The sequence below is a fragment of the Oreochromis niloticus genome, linkage group LG10 (genome assembly GCF_001858045.2).
Source record: "Oreochromis niloticus isolate F11D_XX linkage group LG10, O_niloticus_UMD_NMBU, whole genome shotgun sequence".
NCBI lineage: Eukaryota > Metazoa > Chordata > Actinopteri > Cichliformes > Cichlidae > Oreochromis > Oreochromis niloticus.
In genome coordinates this window covers 2,368,979-2,388,179 of record NC_031975.2, presented here as the reverse complement: position 1 = coordinate 2,388,179, position 19,201 = coordinate 2,368,979, and the positions used below count along the sequence as shown (strand labels likewise).

At 41.3% G+C, this 19,201-nt stretch overlaps 1 protein-coding gene across 1 annotated transcript in view; it reads right to left on the bottom strand.

Moving 5' to 3' along the window:
* The window catches only part of uvrag (UV radiation resistance associated gene), a 90,052-nt gene that overhangs the window by 44,890 nt on the left and 25,961 nt on the right, over positions 1–19,201 (bottom strand). Inside the window, exons 9-12 of the mRNA XM_003458979.5 lie at positions 12,427–12,511; positions 10,180–10,267; positions 9,881–9,941; positions 7,095–7,260 (exon numbers count right to left, since the gene is read on the bottom strand). Of these exons, the coding sequence (XP_003459027.1) occupies positions 7,095–7,260; positions 9,881–9,941; positions 10,180–10,267; positions 12,427–12,511 (400 nt within the window). The remainder of the gene's footprint in view (positions 1–7,094; positions 7,261–9,880; positions 9,942–10,179; positions 10,268–12,426; positions 12,512–19,201) is intronic.

Below are 19,201 nucleotides of genomic sequence, written 5' to 3'. Positions count from 1 at the left end.
TGGGCGATTGAGATAAGATAATGTGAGGAAAGGTAAGGTTCCTGCGGCACAAAGACATACAAGTCTGTTTAAAACAACCATTGAATTCTGGAGATTTTACAACAATAACAAAGCCAAAATAGAGGGCACCGAGTCCATCTGAGCTCTGTTTTCTTTCTGTCAAAATTGCGATGGTCTCTATAGACACCTTGTTAAAAGCATTAAAAGCAGCCAATTAGAGAACCGGGGCCACAGGGTCACAGGGCTCTTCATATGCAAACTATACAAAGTCTGTATATTTAAGCATTTTCTGGTATACCGACTGCTCTCACTCCCCTCCCGAGGCCACTGGATGAAACTGAGGAACATACGGAAGACACAGCTATGCAGGTGGGTGGTCGAGCGTAGCTTTAGCGTGGTTCATGAGAATATGGTGGGAAGGCTCCTAGTGACTGACTGACTGACCCGCTGAAATGTATACACAGGCTGAAGTCTCCACATGTGTTGGCTTGCCTGTTTAGACATTCTAATTAATACTCCAAATGTGCAAAACAACAGATCTGGCTCACATGCCGGAGCCGAGGCTTGGCCGGCGCTCACAGACCTGTATTTAAATGGTGGTGTGGGCTGCTTGTAAGTTTCACAATGTCTTTAATGTGCAATTTCAAATGCCAGGGGACCATAAATCATTTGGACTTGCTTTAAAAAGACAAAAAAAAAACAAAAAAAAAAAACACACCTGCCTTGCAACTGTCAAAGCTCTAATGGCAGCGGTTACTCTATAAATCACCGGGAGCTGTAATTTCCAATATCTGAGAAATTATTACACTGAGCATCTGTCACTGAATGCTATTTTAATGACTACTGCTGCACTTAAGACCCCGGCATAACCATTTCACCATCTTGGTCAATGCCGTTAAAGCGTCTCCTGAGTGATGTGGTGGCTGCTTGCTCTGTCACACCGGGTTTTCATCACGGCTCTTAAGAATATCCAGGGGTCTGCTGACCCCGGCACCCAGCCCCCACACACTCCTCTTTCCTCGTTTTCTTCTTTTGTCTTCTTCACCTCCCCTTGAGAAAACAAGGAAAGGTGGAGAAATGTGTGTGAAAAACCTAAGCTGACCATCACACCAGTCCAAAATGTTATATCGTGTGTGACGATGAACACCACTTGTACTTTATAGAATTTTCCAGTACCGTGGTAACTCCATCAGACGGACGAGCATCTCGACAGACATGCTGTTTGTGTGGCAAAAACAAAAAAACTATCACACATGCAGCACAGATGCTTTTTATTAACTTTTTAATGAAGAATGGATAAAAAGTGCTTGTATAGGCTTCACAGCAGCAGGACACCAAGATGAAGGCCTGCTTACGCAACTCAGCTGTCAACCTAGAGGAGCCTCATTGACTTCTTCAGAGCCATTAAAAACATACCATTCCTGCCTTTGTCCTTGAGTGATATGACAGAAAACCTCAGAAGACAAGTAAACACTCTGTCCAGTCCTCGGGTGCCTTTGTAGTTGACGTACGTACCTAAATAATGAGCCATTCTCAAATTTGATTTAAGCCCTCTTGGCTTCCAAGCTGATCGCCTCATTCATCTCTTGTATGAAGAATACAGCAACTATGCAACCGAACCACTACAGAACATGTGCGTATCACACCAGTGAAACCACAACATTTATTCTATAATACCAAGAGAATGTGTTTACTTGTTTCTGTCACTGTGGAGCCCAGTGTCGTTTTATACTGGACAGAACACTCGTTTCATCCTGGATAACAACACAAGCAATTTAAAATGCACGAAATCTCCCAACACATTTTAACTGAGTGAGAATTTAGAGGAGGACCAAATGTCATTCTCTTCATCTGCACTGAATGGGCTTAAGAGCAGGAGAAAATGAAACGTAACTCCATTTGCAAAATAACCACCAGGGGTGCATACTGTTTTTCTTTTTCTTAACTCGTTGGGGTGAACTGCCCTTTTAACTTTTATTTACTGATCCTGAAACAACTTAAATGGAACAATAAAAAGTTACTCTCCTCTCGTGGGCATGCATGCTTTCCAGTAATGTAGGTCACCCTGTAAACCGGGTGTTTAGCCTCACATTGCTTTTTCTTGTCACTGCTGTGCAACTTCAGGCAGGCAGAGCAGCAGGGGGGTTATTCCCACTCTTCTCCTCTTCACATAGTCCATGTTAAGAGACATGAAACCGCTGGAGGCCTGAAACAATAACTGCTTTTCTTGGTGTTCGCAGGTTCCTCTCGTCTTCAGCTGGTATCCCTTCCCTGGCAGCAGCTCTTTCTTTTACGTTTGAAGCAAGCAGCGATGCGTAAATCCCACTTACATCGATTTTCCTCTAACCAGCGATAGTTTAAAGGAAAAAAGCTGATGCGCTCCAGTGCTTTGGTTGAACAACTATATGACTCAGTTCGTGTTTTTTTAATGGCCAGGCTCTGGTCTCAATCAATTGCAGGACATCTGGATCACATCTCCCTCCTTCTCCCCCTCGCAATCAGCAACACTGGAACTGTGCTCAACACGAGACCCAATGTGGGTGCAACATGTTAAAAGTCCAACAATTTTTGAGAACATCTCTGACCCAGAGGACAGCGATCCCCAAAAAGGTCAAATTATACTGGGCGTTAAACAGTCCAGTCATATTCTACACCCTGCTTTCAAACACTGTTGCGGGGCCAGATTCAAACTCTGGCCTTTGCCCATAGTTGGAGTTTAACACAGTTCAGATCAACAGAGGCCTTGAGTGATTTTCTTGGACTAAAATATTTTGGTCTTTGTAATAAAAGGTAGCTATTATTGTTGTTTTAACCCACAGGAGGAAAAGAATGAGGTAATCCTAACCAAACTCACAAGGTAAAATATTTTCAGATTCTTCTCTCACCAAACTAAAGCTCTGCTTCTTGTAACATTTAAATTAACGGCGACAATAGAAAAATGTTCTTGCTCAGCTCTGGCCGTCGCTCTTAACGGCTTAAGGAGCAGAATTTTCTGCTGGATAGTAACAGAAGTGTGTATTTAAGCTACCACAACCTGGACTCACACTAGTTATAATATACTGCAGTAGAGAATGAATGAAGATGTTGAGCCTGAGATGTTGATGAGAACTACAAAGATGGCTCAAATAGTAAAACTAGCGTTTAGGGAAAGCCAAGTAAGTGCAATTACCATTTAACAGCAGATGGTGCAACTAAGACACCTCAAAGTGTCTATGTGCACGCTATTAAAAGTGGCTTTGCTAATCCTGAAGCTGATCACACACCACCTAACTTATCACCACTAGCCGGCCTGTTCCGACACTTTAATCACCCCTTTTTTGTAAACTTTCAGAGCCCGGCTGGGTGCTTTCCATCTCCCCACACATCATTTTGTTGCATGTCTGCAGCCCACTGGGGCCTCAGCAGTCATTAACGTGTGCAGGGGGTGGGGTTTGCTGGAGTGCATGGCCCCACGTGGTAAAACCTAAAGAGCAAAGTTGGACTGTTGTGTCTTTGCGATATCCATGGACGCCACAGGTTGTTGATGGATGCTGGTGTAAACAGCATGCTTGGTAGGACTGGAAACGAGTAAAGCGACTCACAGTGAGTCTCTCTATTGTCTTGACATGTTAAGCCACTGAATTGTTTCGGCTCCTCACAATGCTTTCCTCTTTTTATGTGACATGTGGATGTGAAAGAGGCAGTGCTCAGTGACATCAGTTCCATACGCGTGCCTCCACTGCAGACATGCAAAGACAAAACAAAGCCAGTATTTTTGGCGGCCATGTGTCTTCGTTCGCAGTTAACTACATAACAGCGACTGATCCATTCACGTTATGTGACTGAAGGGCATGGGCAGTGCTTAATGCAGGTGGCCTTAATGCAAAAGCAATAATAATTTATAGGTGCTTTCCTGCAAAATTATTGCAGATGAGTATTTAAATGAACACAGTGCCTCAATCTGTTCAGCATCGCAACAAGAGACAAAATTATGGCATCAATATTAATCCAGAAACAACAAACATCAGATCATTGACTGAAATATTCCACAGATATCAACCAGCAGGCAACAGGTAAAGATCTGATGAGTGTTAGCAAGACTGTGGACTTCATCTTACTCTATAAGAAAGTACTACATCCACGGCCATCAGCAGCACTGCTGTTTACAGCCAAATCTCGCTCCTCGCTCCACGTCTGTCACGTATTGGAAGGTCTTTATGTGTGGAATGTCAGTACGTATGTACATTCCTGAGCGCGTGTCCCGAGTGTGCAATTATCATAACACAGAGGGTTTTTTTGTTTCTCATTTTTTAAATTATTTTTCTGACTTGATGCATAGTTACAAGAGCACAACACACACAAATAATAATTTCATCACATTAGCCGTTGTTGTAACTGCTGCTCCTCTGTGCTTCCTGACTAACACAAAGGGTCCTGGCAAACCCCCAGATGAGTTAAGATTATCAGTTTATCATTTGCCACGCTCCGTGTCAACATCGTGACTGAACAAAAAGAAATGTTAAAAAAAATGATACAATGTGGCAAGGGTAGGAAGCGAAGTGGTTACAACCGTAGGGTATGACTGTCAAAGGCTGTTGTGTGATTTACAGTCTGTTCTCTGTGAACACCTGAGTAAACCCAGTTGCTACCATAGGCAAAACAAAACAACTTAGGGGGGCGACTAAGGCGATTTCTTCAACGACCAGCTATGCATGTGCTAACGTGAAAAAACAAGTATCCATACTGAGGTTTTTGTTCAGCAGTTATTTCCAAATCAGAACAGTATTTCAGATTTGGACGCGCGTCTGAATCAAGAAGCCAACACAGCCGTCTACTGATGCTACTGTGTGGTCTGGTCTGTGTGTGATTGTGCACTGATGCACTCGTGTGGAGCTCATGACTACCAAATCTGTGTTGTGTTTGCAAAATTCAAACTCAACTCGGGGGTGGGGGACGAAAAAACCCCCAAAACACCGTTTTAGTCAAACACAGCTAAGAAGCACAGGTCCACACAAACCAGTCGATTCAGTAACTAAAGGTGACGATTCTGGTTCCTTATTTTCTGTCACATACTCTACATACTGTATGCACTGTTACAGTGATGCATGCTAAGGCCAAAGATTCAAACAATGAGGTCTGCAGCAGGATTCAACACTTTCCACTTGTGATCAGACGCAGAAACTTTGGCTTAAGATATTTGCAGATCTGGAGTACACTGTATACAGCTTTATTTGTATGAGTGCTTTCTATCCATCATTTGCAGACATTCACAGTCAGATGAATGCATCAGGGTTAGTATCCCATACAGAAAGGGAACACTCAGGGATTGAACTACCAACCTTCCGACTTGTAGATAAGCTGCTCTACCCTCCTGGGCTACGGCCACCTCAAAGCTGTAACAACTGTAAAAACTTGGTAACAAATCCATGGATACAACTGCTTGGAAACTGGAATTTATCATCTGTAGGAAATCTAAATATAAAGCCTCAAGGATGGTAATTTACCAACTCTAATAAAGCTTTCACGTATTCATTGTGGCTCCGTAGGTTTGAGTAGATTGCTGAAAGTGTGATGCAGCTGGTTCCAATGGTGGTGACAATCACTTTAAACAATACTTTGGAACATTGTGATGTTTTACCAATAAAACATTCTTGTTAACAATGTTGATACGTTACAAATGTTAAAGGCTTTTGTTGAGTTAGAGACCAGCACTGACCCCGCAGTCAAAAAAATATATTGGTGTTGGAGTAAAGAAATACTAGCCAAACAAGACTAATTTTAGCTGAAAACATGCAGAGACATGTTTGTAGAAGACGGTTTGGACGTGAACAAGGCAGAATGTTTGGACACAAAACAAATATAAGCTGGAATAGAGTAAATAAACTTTTTGAAAGAGATAATTTAATTTTGTAGAAACTAAAACTGAGATAAGTAAAAGAGACAGAACAAATAACCAGTGCTTGTGCAGCAGCGGCAAAAGGAAAAGGAGCTGCGAAGAAGAGAATGACTTGCACAGTCTTAGTATAGATGACAAAAGGCATGAATATTTTTCCCGCCCAGGAGCACAATACAAAAAAGTGTTTGTTTGCAACAGAGAAAATTTAACAGCCAATCTGATCTGCAATGAGAGGCATGAACTTTGCTCGAAATGCAGTAAAGTCTAAACGGTGGATTTCACAGTAAAACTGCTTCATTTATCAGAATTTCACAGTTTAAATCTGTACATTTACATATTCACAACAAGAACAACATTCATCCTTCTTGAGAGAACAAAGTCATCGACTTTTTTTCCCTCTGTTTTATTCAAGGCAATTTACATCAACCGCTTTCTTCAAAGTCTGGATGCATATGATAATTTGATGATTCTGACTTTGCAAAGAGAAGCAATTTATTTGAAGGACCCTACATGAGAAACAGATGGCTTATTTTCATCCATCTGCTGAGCTGATCTCATTCATAAAAGGCGACATTGGAATAAAAAGAAATGTCACAAACATCACTGTCACTGTTCTGTTGTAATACTTTGCTGTTTCTGTGCCTTCTTTGATCGCCCTGTCTGTGCAACAATTTTGTTATTGGTCTCTCTTTCTTTTTGTATTATTTTGGAGATTATTCCCATGTGTGTCTTCCTGCCTTTTGACTTCCTCCTTTTGTTCTCGTCTCGCCCTTGTTAGTGTCTGATTGAGTTCACCTTGTTACCCTCCGTCTATATTTTGTCTGTGTGCTGTCAGTCAGCTCACTGAATTATCCACCTCTTATTTCCCGTGTCTGGTTTGCATGTTTCCTCTAACAAGTTTTATTTTCCTTGTTTTTTGAGAGATTTGGATTTTCTCAGTTTCACTGCAGCCGAATAAATGTGCTCATGCCAAATGTTGACTCTCAACCTTGTTAGAATTGTACAAATTCTGTTTCTGCTTTATATACTGGATCATTGTACGTTTGCATATTTTAAATAAGTTGCAAAATACAAAGAAATGAGGAGTGGCTCAAGACTTTTGCGCAGTGCCGTATACTATATGTACAGATCGTACAGTAAGAAAGACAGACCTCAGCATTTGTGATGTGGATATTTCAGGTTTTTGCTAATATTAGGTGTGTTTGTAAACTGTACTTACTCTCTCTCTTTCTCAGTGAGTCTGTCAGTGATGGTGTCCTTGATAGAAGAGCGTGAACCCTTGTGGATCACCGGATACCTAAGAGGGATCTGCAGGAAGCATGAGATCATGAGGACCAGGTGTGCTGTGTAACCCAAGGCGACTGCTATGCTCCCATCATCCTTTGCTGCAGGACACAAAGTGAAAAAGATGCTCTACTTATCACGTATTTAAGGTTAGTTCACAAATGAGACGTTTTCCTGCTCAGTTGTTAAGTGAGCCTTTTAGTTATTTATAATAATAATAATAATAATAATAATAATAATAATTATAATATACCAAAGTGTTTAAGAATCTCACTCAATGAAAACTGAGTCAAAATAGTAACATTTTATTATGGTGAAAACCTCATACAAGCACACAGTCAATGTCAGTGCTGTTTGGAGTTTTTCTACATCTTATGACCCCCAAACTGCAGCGTACAAACATCCAGCTAAAGATAACTTGGTAACAAAGTATTCGCTGGAAGGAGAGTAGTCGCATTCATGTTTTTAATGCGTTGCAGTACGTGGCACAGCACACGGTACCAAAAAAAGTCTCTGTGATATGTGCTTAAGAAGCAAAAGCATCACGTACAACTATCCCCTCCGAGTCCAAATATCTGTTAGGGTGGAAAACTGGATGCCTTCGTGAACATTTGACGGACTGGGAAAGAAACTGCAAACCAACTCACTTTAAGCACGAGAAATTGTTTCAAGACAAAACACAAAGTGGTTTCACATTCTCAGAAGGACACTGCTCGAGGCTAAGACTTAAAATCACTGTGGTTTTTATCTTAATGCTTTGAAATAATAGACTATGGCAACAGAGAGTGGTAGGCTCTTTGGCTCAAAATGTGTGTTTTTCAACTTAGCACAGAACCCCTGGATTACATCACTGTCCTTCCTCTCTTTTTAGTCCAAAGGGTTAAAGCCCATGGAGAGAACAACTTCCTGCCCCCAGGGAATATCAGGTCAACTGAAGGACACACAAGTTTAAGTGACACCTCTGGGTGCTAATGGAGACTGCAGATACCTCGTCAGGCTGAGCTGACAGGGAAGGCTTTTGGATAAACGTCAAACATAGACGGGTTTCAATGCCCACCTTGACCCTCAGCAGGATTAGGACGCCAACTAAACCTAATCCTGGGCTCTGATGTGAAATATTCCTCCCCTGCAGGCTTTTTCAAAACAACTTTGACACACAGTCAGACAACTCTGCACTCTGAGGACCTCACAGGACTTCACACAAATAAGAACTGGGATAAAGAGAAACGACTAAAGTCGAGGAGGGGAGTCCATGTTTCTCCATCTGTTCTTACTGACAACACATGCAGCACATCGGTTTCCTTTTGAATCAGTATTAAATTTAAGTATTAAATTTAATCTGCCTCACTTTAGCCTCACACCAGTAACAGACAACTTCAGGGCTGTGGTTCATGCTTGCACTTTTATAGATGTGTCTGAAAGGACTGATCGATCATTTAAAAACGAGAGGAAACAGGATTTGGGTCTGCGAGTCAAATTTTAAATTGAGAACGAGTAATGGCTGCCCATCTCTACTGTGTACTTAAAAGATGTTAACAGGTGGGGAGTGGCAGCAGGGGGCGGAGGAGACCAGGCTAGTGTTGCTGAATTACGGCCTCAGAGGCTTGCTGGGTTTCACCAGCTGTGAGGAAGGGGAGCCCGAGAATGCGGCGTGGACAGTGGAGGTTGTGTTCCCTGTGTCAGACAAGTGGTCCTGCCCAAAGCTAAGCATTCAGAAACCCATTCGATTCTCATCCCCCAACTATTAAGAGGTCGTACAGTCATCACATTTCTCTTGCTGTGACTGCAAATCCAATTTGTCACGACATATACGATGCGACCTTTACTCTAACCTTCCCCACCAAGCTCATAACGGGAGCATTGTGTCCAAATGTGCCTGCTGACAAAACTTTTTTAATGCCCTGCAGTTCAGTAATGCGTCTTTTATCCCATATCATGTGGTTTTTGTGTAGAACCAGATAAAAAGCATCTTGTGACAAGACCCTCTTAGAATGTGGTGGCAGTGAACAACTCCAACAGCTACCAAGAATGCAAACTAACCACGCTGCATCTCATCAGGGCAAAACTACCAAATCAACAATTCCTAGCAGAAACTCTTTCTCATTGCCCTTCATAACTGAACGCAATTAGACCAGAATGAAGCAGTCTTCCTTCTTTTTACACGGCGCACTCCAGCAATACCTGCGTAGTTTGTGCTCCTTTATTTTGTCTCATTTTACTTGTGCATGTCTACCTATAAAGGGCTGTGCATGTCTCTGTTAATTTGATCACTGATGTCATGTACAAGACGAGACGTGCAGTAGTGGGTGGACTGTGATTTCAACTGAGCAGACCGAGTGAATGGGAATATCAATCATCTGTAGCTACTATAGCTATTCTCCCCTCATTTATGCTACAATTATGTCATTATGCCCTTTATGTATGAAAATGACAAACTATCAATTATCGTATTCGTGCACAGTACGACAAAGGGTATGGTACCTTAACACAGTAATAGCTTTTTGCAAAATTGCCATCTACAATAGCCAAAACTATGATATCATAGATAACTGTCTATGAAATCATCAGCCTTCATTTATCCTTCAGTAAAATGTTAGATTGCTTCGCTTCACGACATCTGCATCTAACCACAAGCGTCGAATGCAAGACAAAACACTTACACAGCATACCACTTATCCTCCTGTAACACTTAAATAGGCGGGCAGGCACATAATCAATTACCTTGAAAGTCTTCCGAGTTTGGCAGCTTCACTCCACAGATGACATAATCCGACTGATTGGTCTGTGGATTTAAAGAAGAGGTTTCATATGAAGGACAGAGCAACTGGACATCAGAAACAGATCCATAAACAGCTGGCAGAGGAACGGGCCTAAAATCATTCAGTTAGTATACAAATTAAATTTATATTTGGAATAAACATGGAAATCGCTGCACACACTATATAACCCTCTCCAGCATCTGTGCTTCACCAAAGTCTTACTTTTGTAACCAGATATTTCTTTGCAGTTGCCCAACTCACCACATCAATGGGGTAGATGTAGGAAAGCTCAGAGAGGAGCTGACGACAACGGAAGGTGAGCTGGGCGTTGGACTTGAGGAACTGCTCTCTGAGGAGGTGGAGACAGAGCAGAGGTCAGTTAAAGAGATGGGAACAGATGAAAATGAGAAGGAGAACTCGTCCGGGCTAGGAATGCCCACACAGGCTCCCAATTAAAGCCTCAAAGGCCTTACAGCTACTGCCTATATAAAAGTGTTCATGACAAAAGACGGGAATTTATTGATGCAGCATAATATTGCAGTTTAATGTTGGTTAAAAAAAAGGAACAAAAATAGCATGATCTGGGGGTTTTCTCCTCTCTCTCTTCAAGTGACAATGTACTGTTCAAAACTGTCATTACAGGTCAGTCCTTTTTAGTAATGCAGGGTCTGTCTATGGCCACTAGGAAAAATCATTCTTAATGGCTGTTATCCAGGTTTCAGTCTTTGACCTGAGTATGCGTACGTATAGCTCTGCGGTAACACAGACCTAAACTAAAGGTACAGGCCTGTCAGAAGCTCGGAAGATTCCCCTTTTTATTTTTTTGCATTTAAATGTTGTTACCTGAAGTTTTATAATTAAAAGTCATGAATATGACTGGATGCCTTTGTATGAATATTCTCTAAATGTGTATGCATACATTTAAGTGAGTCTGCTCGCATTTTAGGTGCCCTGTACAGCACTCATGCCTGTACTTGTGGATCAGTGTGGATAATAGCGAATCATTTCATGCAGATACTTCTACAACGCTCTTCCATTGATGTGTGTATAATCTCACCACTAGATGCCATTGGACTGCAGATTGTGCATAACTGGTGGCCACTGTAGAACGAACAGCTCTAACAACATGCTGTTCATGCTGTGTTTGTAATGAGTGTAGGCTGTCAGCCCTGTATGACACGTGTCCACGTCTGTTTGCTCTGGACGAGGCTGGAAGGTTTGTGAAAGAGTCTGACACAAACTGATGAGTCAGTGAAGCTCACATCTGACCAATGACTCATCAGTCGAGTCTGATACAGTGTAACTAATGATACAGTGTATTAGTAAATAAGTAGCACTTTTAGTTTATAATTGGAATAAATATACTGCTCCAAAAAGATCTTTCAATAAAGATTTTCAACATGAACATTTCTTTCATGAAGGTCCAACATGTGATTTAAGTGTTGCTTTTATGTTTTTGAGCAGAATACTTTTAGTTGTCACATATAGTTGTGTCATGTTGGTTTGCTGTGTTGTAACTCTTTGCTTAACTGCTTCTTCCCAACAAAACTGCGATTAACGTGACCTCTGCTGGGAGTTTATCTGGACGAAACCATCTGATGAGTTTAGAAAAGAAATATTTCTTCGGTTGAACTGCCAACATGTGGAAATGTGAAATATCTTAATTAAAACTGCTCTTAACTCAGGAAAGCTGACGCACAATAGTAAACTATTGTGCGTCAGCTTTCCTTTAACAAAAAATATATAAATAAATCACACATCTTATCTTGGTATAGAAGCATTCAAAAAATGTCATATTTCTCCCCATTAAGTCAACTGTAGCTATAAAATAGTATCATGAAAATACTGTAATGACATCACATTTGCAGGGTAAAACGATTAAGTAAATGTACTTGTAACTTTCTGGGCATCGAAGCCATGACACAAGTTGGTTTAAAGATTCAAATAATATTAAACAGAAACGTGGAAAGGCTGAGAAAAAGTGTGTATGCTCAGTATAACATTCCCTCGCTAAACGCTATAAATGAAAAGAGACACTTTCATGAAAAACAAACGACAAGTTATTTCCAAGGAATGGATGTTAAGCAGATACAAGTGTCGGTGTTAATTTCCTGTTTGCTGGGTCTCTTGGCCCCTGCTGGCCTTCCTGGGGCTCTGGCTTACCCTCTGCGACTGCCAGGTACTTCTCAGATAAACAAAAGCGTATCCAGAATGTGTGCCCGCCGCACACACGTCTCACCGCAAGCCAAGGCAAACACGGGCCAAACGTCTTTTTAGCACAATGTGCAAACTCTTGGTCGAGAACACATAAACGGGGAGCAGCGGCCACAAAAACAGACCATTGTTTTGAAAGAGTAAGGTGCAGGGTGTCATCTCAATTTAATACAAATGACTAACACACTGAGCATCATCACTCAGAGGGTAGTGTCCGTCTGATGGGGTTAATACTTTTAAATAGTTTTTCTGTGCAGCAAACACAGAAACGGTTAATTGCGGTTTGATACACACCTCTTGGCTGTGCATTCCTTCTGCAGCTTGGATAAGGACTCTTTCTCCTCCTTCAGACGCTCGTGCTGAGCAGAAAACGAATCCTCTGACAGAGACAGAAAAGAAAAATGTAAATTATTAGGTGTGTGTTTGTTCTGGTCTATCTGAACAGCCAGCCAGGTGGGCTTGTGTTTGGTTGGCTGCCATCCACTGTTAAACCCGAGCAAGATCAAACAGCTCCTCTGATCAGCCCAGAACATTTCCTTCTGACACAACATAAAACCTAATGACATATGTATGCAGATTACAGGATTTGTCAGACTCTGTAAATACAGAGTTGGGGAAATGAATAAAATCAGACAGAAAAGGGACGGGATGATACAGAGGAAGTGGCGTTACCGCAGCATTGGCAAGCTCACAGTATGCACGTGAATAAAGCAGAACGATAACGGCTAATTAAAGGTTCTAACAGCATGTTTCTCGGATAGAGCATCGCATAAGATTACGGGTAAATGCAATAGAAATGCATTGAATTTTTTTGCTTTGGATTTGCATTGACTAACTCAATGTTTACAGGTTTTTTTTGGCTTATTTACACGGCAAATGATTTAATTTTTATCCCTTTCAAATTATGAATAATAATCACTACAAAGGAAAGCAGCGCTGTTTGCTGCGTGACGGGGTGAACTGCAGAGACGTGCATCAATCTAACATTTCACATCAACTTAGCAAAGCAGTCTGTGCATTACATTCTGGCTTCACCACACGAGAAACGTTGGAGTGTCTCGTCTGGTATCCCGTACAGTACTCACAACAGCGTTCTGAATCGTGTGAATAAACAGCATCATTTCATGCAGATAAAAAAGGATTTTGATGGGAAAATTGTTATTGGATGTGAAGCGTCCTCCCATAAAAGCTCCTCTCCTTTCACATGAATTTCCTCTTCAGGTTTGCCTGTGGTTAGCAGCCTCTTATCGCTTCTAATTCCTCAGTGGGCAGCAGCTTTGTTTAACTGTAAGAGGAGATGGATAGATGGCTGATCTGAAATCACATGTGTCTAACATTTTTGGCTTCGTCTAACTGGTTAAGCCGTGATGGCAGCTCCTTCTGAAGTTTTTCTATATCTCTAGTTCCTCTCAATGTGTGCCATCAAACAAAGACTTTAATCTTAAATACGTTTGCAGAGTTAAACACACAATCTAGCTTAGAATAACTCACATTCTGGCAAATGTAACACATTTTCAGAGAAAGAAGAATTTCAGTGAAATACATTTTGTTTACAGTAAATATGTAGTCATAGGACAAGCACATTTAAGTGGTACTGAATTCAGTTTAGTTCAGTGTCTGCATGAAACCAGCAAAACATACAGAACAGACTGTATACAATGATGGGCACAGCGTACGGATCTGAAAAATGAAGCCAAAGCAGAAGGACGTTAAATCTTTCCGACAAACAACAGAGGGCGAACATCCTTGTTGCAAAGGTCTAGAAGAAAATGACCGTGCTGCTTATAGGTGCTATTGTGCAGTTTTCAGTGTGTTAATGCTGTGTCCATTTGCTTACAGAGAGGGTATATAACCTATGCAACCCATCTATAAAAACAGGAACACACAGGCAGACAAAGATAAAGCTGTGCGTAAGTTAAATAGTGAAATGGGAAAGACAGACAGACTTCAGTTCTTTGCCTACTTTGGTTTTTTCCCTCCTTGCAGCTGACTAAAGAACCAACAGAACAAGCAACAACAAGCCACAGACCAGTTTGTGACACTGCCCCTTGGTGACAGTAAAGAGCTACAACATGCAGACAATGGCCTCCAAAGCTGATTGTAGGGTCTACTTAGGCCAAAGGTCACCAACCTGCGGCTCTTTAGCCCCTAAGCTGTGGCTCCCACAAGCTTTGGGGGGGAAAAAAACTGTGACATTAACAAAACACCACTGCTAAAGAGTCTGAAAGAAATCTGTTTTCTTCCTTTAAATGTCAGCGTATTACCCAATGAAAAATTACTGCATGCTTCCAACATGCGCCACATCACCACAGCTGCATCTGGTGGGATTCAGAGGTGACACCTGTCTACTTTATGGTGATTTTTGTCATCAGTGCGTTTTGTATTAAGCATTCTAACAGAAGAAGACCAGCACCACATCGGTATATCTGGAACAGAAACAACATAGCACATTTCTAAATATTCTCCCATACAACTGTTTTTAAATGCACTTTTATTGCGAGTAGACAGGAAAATCCCTCACAACGTTCATGTGTGAAAAAAGACTGTTGCCCTCTTGTTGAAATTTGAATCTAAATAAGTCTGCAAAGAGCAGCCGGCACAAGTGAGAGTTTGGAGCAATAAAGCTCATCAAAGCACGTGCGATCAGGTGGATAACAGGATTGCTTTGATCACATATTTCCACTCATATCCATGATTGTCCAACTGACATCATAAGGGTATGAGGTGAGAGGGCATAGTGCAGACAGAGCAAAGGAGAAAATACAGGTACTTCATCAGATTAGAAAGAAAGGCAGATAGCGTAAGACAGAGATCACAGGCCATCACTCTGTTGTGAGAGATCACACGAAAACATAGTAACTCAGATTGCATGGTCTTCTACTCCTGCTTTCATGTAATGCCCACTTCTGTCCTATCTGTTCTGTCCATCCATCGTCTCGTGCTTTCATCCCACTAATCTGTTCCACGGTATGGAAAGACACTACAGTAAAGACACAGCAGTGAATATGCATCGTTCTGTCCGGTGGTCTCTCACTACACCATCTCCCATATTAAACATAGAATAAAAGCCACAACAAAACAGAGAAAAAAAAAAAAATGTATGACCAGCTGCAAAACTATTCTGACACTGGACAGACGTTACACTACAGTAGAGTCCCCTCTGGTCACAGACAGAGGGGACTCTACTGGATTTCCTCCTGTAAATCAGACAGAAGCCTTATTGAGACTGGCCTAACCATTTGTGAGTACAGTACCATGAAAGAACTGTATTCCTGCACTGGGTAAAGTCTGGACAATAGAAGTGTCAGTCGGTTTCAGCCACCATCAACTAACACACAGAAGCTATGAGTGGCTTTATCACGTGACGGGCAAAGCTCTGTCGTGGTATGCCTTACAAAAAGAGCGCTCTCGCCAAGTTCCTCTTATGAACAAATGCACGTTCCCCTCTGTGGCGCTACTAATGGGCAGCTTGTGACTTGCATGAAACCAGACAAATTATAAGACGGAGACGTGGCACTCAGTGGTGCCTCTGCCTTCAAACAGTCAAACATGCATGCAACAGCATGGACACACATTAGTGACAATTCCTGCACAGGAAAATCTGTTGTAGTGAGAAATCCAGTGTGCCAGCCCAAACGCAGTTAAACAAGTACACAGAATTTACAGAATTTGGAAAATACACATACTAAGACCAGTGACGGGAATGACGGCGTTACTAACGGCGTTACTTTTTTCAGTAACGAGTAATCTAACTAATTACTATTTCTATCGTTACAACGCCGTTACTGTTACTAACAAGAAAATGTGGTGCGGTCACGTTACTATTTTTCAACAAACAGACGGTTGAAGCTGTGTTCAGCTTACCGCTTCTTATATCAGTTGCATGGAAGTAGCTGTCTATGTAAGTAATCTGGGCGCTACAGCGTTTAGCAGCTGCGCGCTCCCGCGGACGGTAATCACGATCACTGTCTAGCACAACACCTGGAGCTCAGGGGGCAAAACAATCGCATGAGTGCTGCTGTTTGACTGAGGAAGAATAAAGTAGTCATGGTAAGCCAATCACATGACCACTTAAAGACAAAGCAACAAGGTGATATATACCAGTTTATAAACTGTGTTGATAGGCCACGTAAAACCAGAGTCGTGATAAACAATATATACACGTGTTTTTTCCTCAATAGTTTCGTCACGTTTACTGTCTAAGGACAGCGCAGCGAGACCTCCCTGCTTATGAGCAAAAAACAAGAAGCAAAACAAAAAACAGCCCGTTCATGTTGGCGGAAAAATGCACCATGTCGACCAATCAAAAAATGATACGGCAACATGACATTTGGGTGTTTAGGAAGAGGGGGAAGTTTGAGGAGTGACGGCGGGAGAGAGAGAGAGAGAGAGAGAGAGAGAGAGAGAGAGAGAGAGAGAGAGAGAGAGAGTTTTGAGATGAGAGATTTGTGACGTTTAGCGTGTTTGGAGTGTGTAGTTAATGTGTTGTCTTGTGTAGTTAGTGTGTAGTGTTGTGGATAGTTTTGTGTGGTGTGTCAGAACAATGAGGCGACTGCTGAATGAAAACAGGAGCAGTGATACACCTGCTGCTGTCAGGCCTGCAGGTATCAGGCTGTGATGTTCTCCTTTATCATGGACAGAAATTATTTTTTTGGAGTGGCACAAATAATTTGTGTGGCATCTTATTAAATGCAGAACACCTGATTGTTCTGTAAATAGTTTGAAATGGTTATAAAAAAAAAAAAGGGTAAAAGGTAAATGGATGCAAATAACTTTGTTGTTTGCAAAACTTTTGCATATGATTTTTAAAAACTCATAGTTTATATTTGCATTTAAAGTTATGAAATCTGATTCAATAAACATGTTTGTGGTTGTTACAGTAAAAAATTAACTTTTTCTACTCTGATTTTATGATTTTTGTCTGATTTTAGATCAGTTGTGTTAATACACTATGTCAAAATGAAAACATAACTGTAAATTCAGACACGTGAGGCTGTGCTGAAAACAATGATACCAAACAAGGCAAATAAACAGTTTTTAAAGGTGAAATGTAGACAGAAAATCAAAAGTAGTCAAAAATGGCCAATTATACCCTGGACCCCACAGGGTTAAACTTTTTTTTAAAGTAACGCAGTAGTTACTTTTCAAGTAATGAATTACTTTTAGAATCTTGTAACTCAGTTACTAACTCAGTTACTAGTTACTACTTCAAAAAAGTAACTAATGAATTACTTTTTCAAAGTAACTTGCCCAACACTGACTAAGACATAATAAGACATATCAGGCTGTTAATTCAATTTTTTTTGTAAATGAAAGATCCATAAATGGACTTGTTTACAGTTTGGCTCCTCTGGTTGCATGAGAAAGGGGATACAGCGTAAAACTCTAACATGTGAGGTGAACACTAGTGACAAGTAAGCAGCAAAAAGCAGCTTCTTTGATCTCCTTTACATTATGGATGGTTATATATTACTTCCCACCATCAAACTGGGCTGTCTGTGGCTCCTGAAACACGGGGCGCTTGGCACCCACGGTACAGAAATACTTTGAAAGTGCAAGTCAAAGCTAGTTAGAAAGTGTATGCAAAGTTCTCAATGAAACTATCATTTAAAAAGGTGCATTAATCTAATATACACTGTAAATAAACTTGGTTTTTATACCAGTATATTGAGATATATAACTTGCATGAAAAGCTCAGTGGAAAAATATCAATTATTAGGATAAAATATAGGAAATTTCTGACCTTGACATAGTAAGCATAAAAAGGCAGATGATTGGCCCGTTAAGCACAGTGTCTGACTCCAGTACCTGCCAACCTTTACCCTGACTCAAGATGGCAGCCAGCTGGTTGAAGTAAATGTGTAAAGCTGAGCTGCTGCTAAAAGAGCTCTAATGATGATCGCTTCAATATGAGACCTTTTTCTCTGAGGTGACAAATACCTCCACACACCATACCTTCACAAAACCTGGAGAAACCCAACCGCTGACATTTATTGGTCAGGAGCCCTGGCTGTGTGGCAGAGCGTGAGAATAACTACTGTTACCAAGTACAATAAACGCTGCTCACAGGCCTGATTTATGTCATCTGCTCAAGGTGGGAGGAGGGAAATTAGACAGGCGGAAATTGTGACAAGAGTGTGACCCCACAGAAACCAAAGTGATTGATTTCAGAGGAAGGACAGAAAGACTTATTTTCAATTCATAACTTAAAAAAAAAAAAAAAAAGGGAAAGTGATCACGCTCACATGTGACATGGCGTGTGCACGTTCCCATGCACAGAAAAACAAACTTTTACTTCCCTGCTCTGATTTCCCTGGAATTACATTAATCAGCATGCAGTGGACAGCTCGTTATACTAACAGCATCACGGTGGACACACACCAAACAGGCCCGAGCAAGTCTAAAGGAAAATTCTAATAGTTTAACACTCGAGTCATTTTATCTGGTTTCTCACAAGTTCAACACATGAGAGAAAAAAGCAACACCTTCTCTCTGTTTGGGTTTTCTGCGCCTGCTGTTTTGTTAGGGAGGCCCATTCAGTGGGAACAACAGGTTGATAAGAGCTATTTGCTAATGGGCCCTGTGAACGTGTGGGAGACAACGAGACCACACGGCCAGGTACGGATGAGATCCTAAAGAGCGTGACGAAGAATGGAGCTTACCAGCCCATCTGGGGTGCCCACGGGGGACATATTTCATAGCAACATACTTACACTCGCTGTAAAACTGTCAATAAAATTTGAAGGTAAACCTGCAACTTATAAGCACTGGAATGTGTGAAAGCTCAACAAATGAAACACTTGCTTCTGATTAAAACAACAGTGGCATATGAAATCGCCGGCTCAGCCGCATGCTCTTGTGATTTTGCTGAACAGGAACCATTTTTGGCTCAAATCTGTCCATTTTTCACAGGCTTCTCGGGGAAATTTCTAAATGAAATTTAGCCTGCAATTGATAGAATCATATGCGTTTCAAAAGTGAAAGACGAGATCATATGAAACAAACACATTGTGGTGCCAATCTAAATATAATCAGACACAAAATCAGCTGCTGTACGAAGCACTGTAAA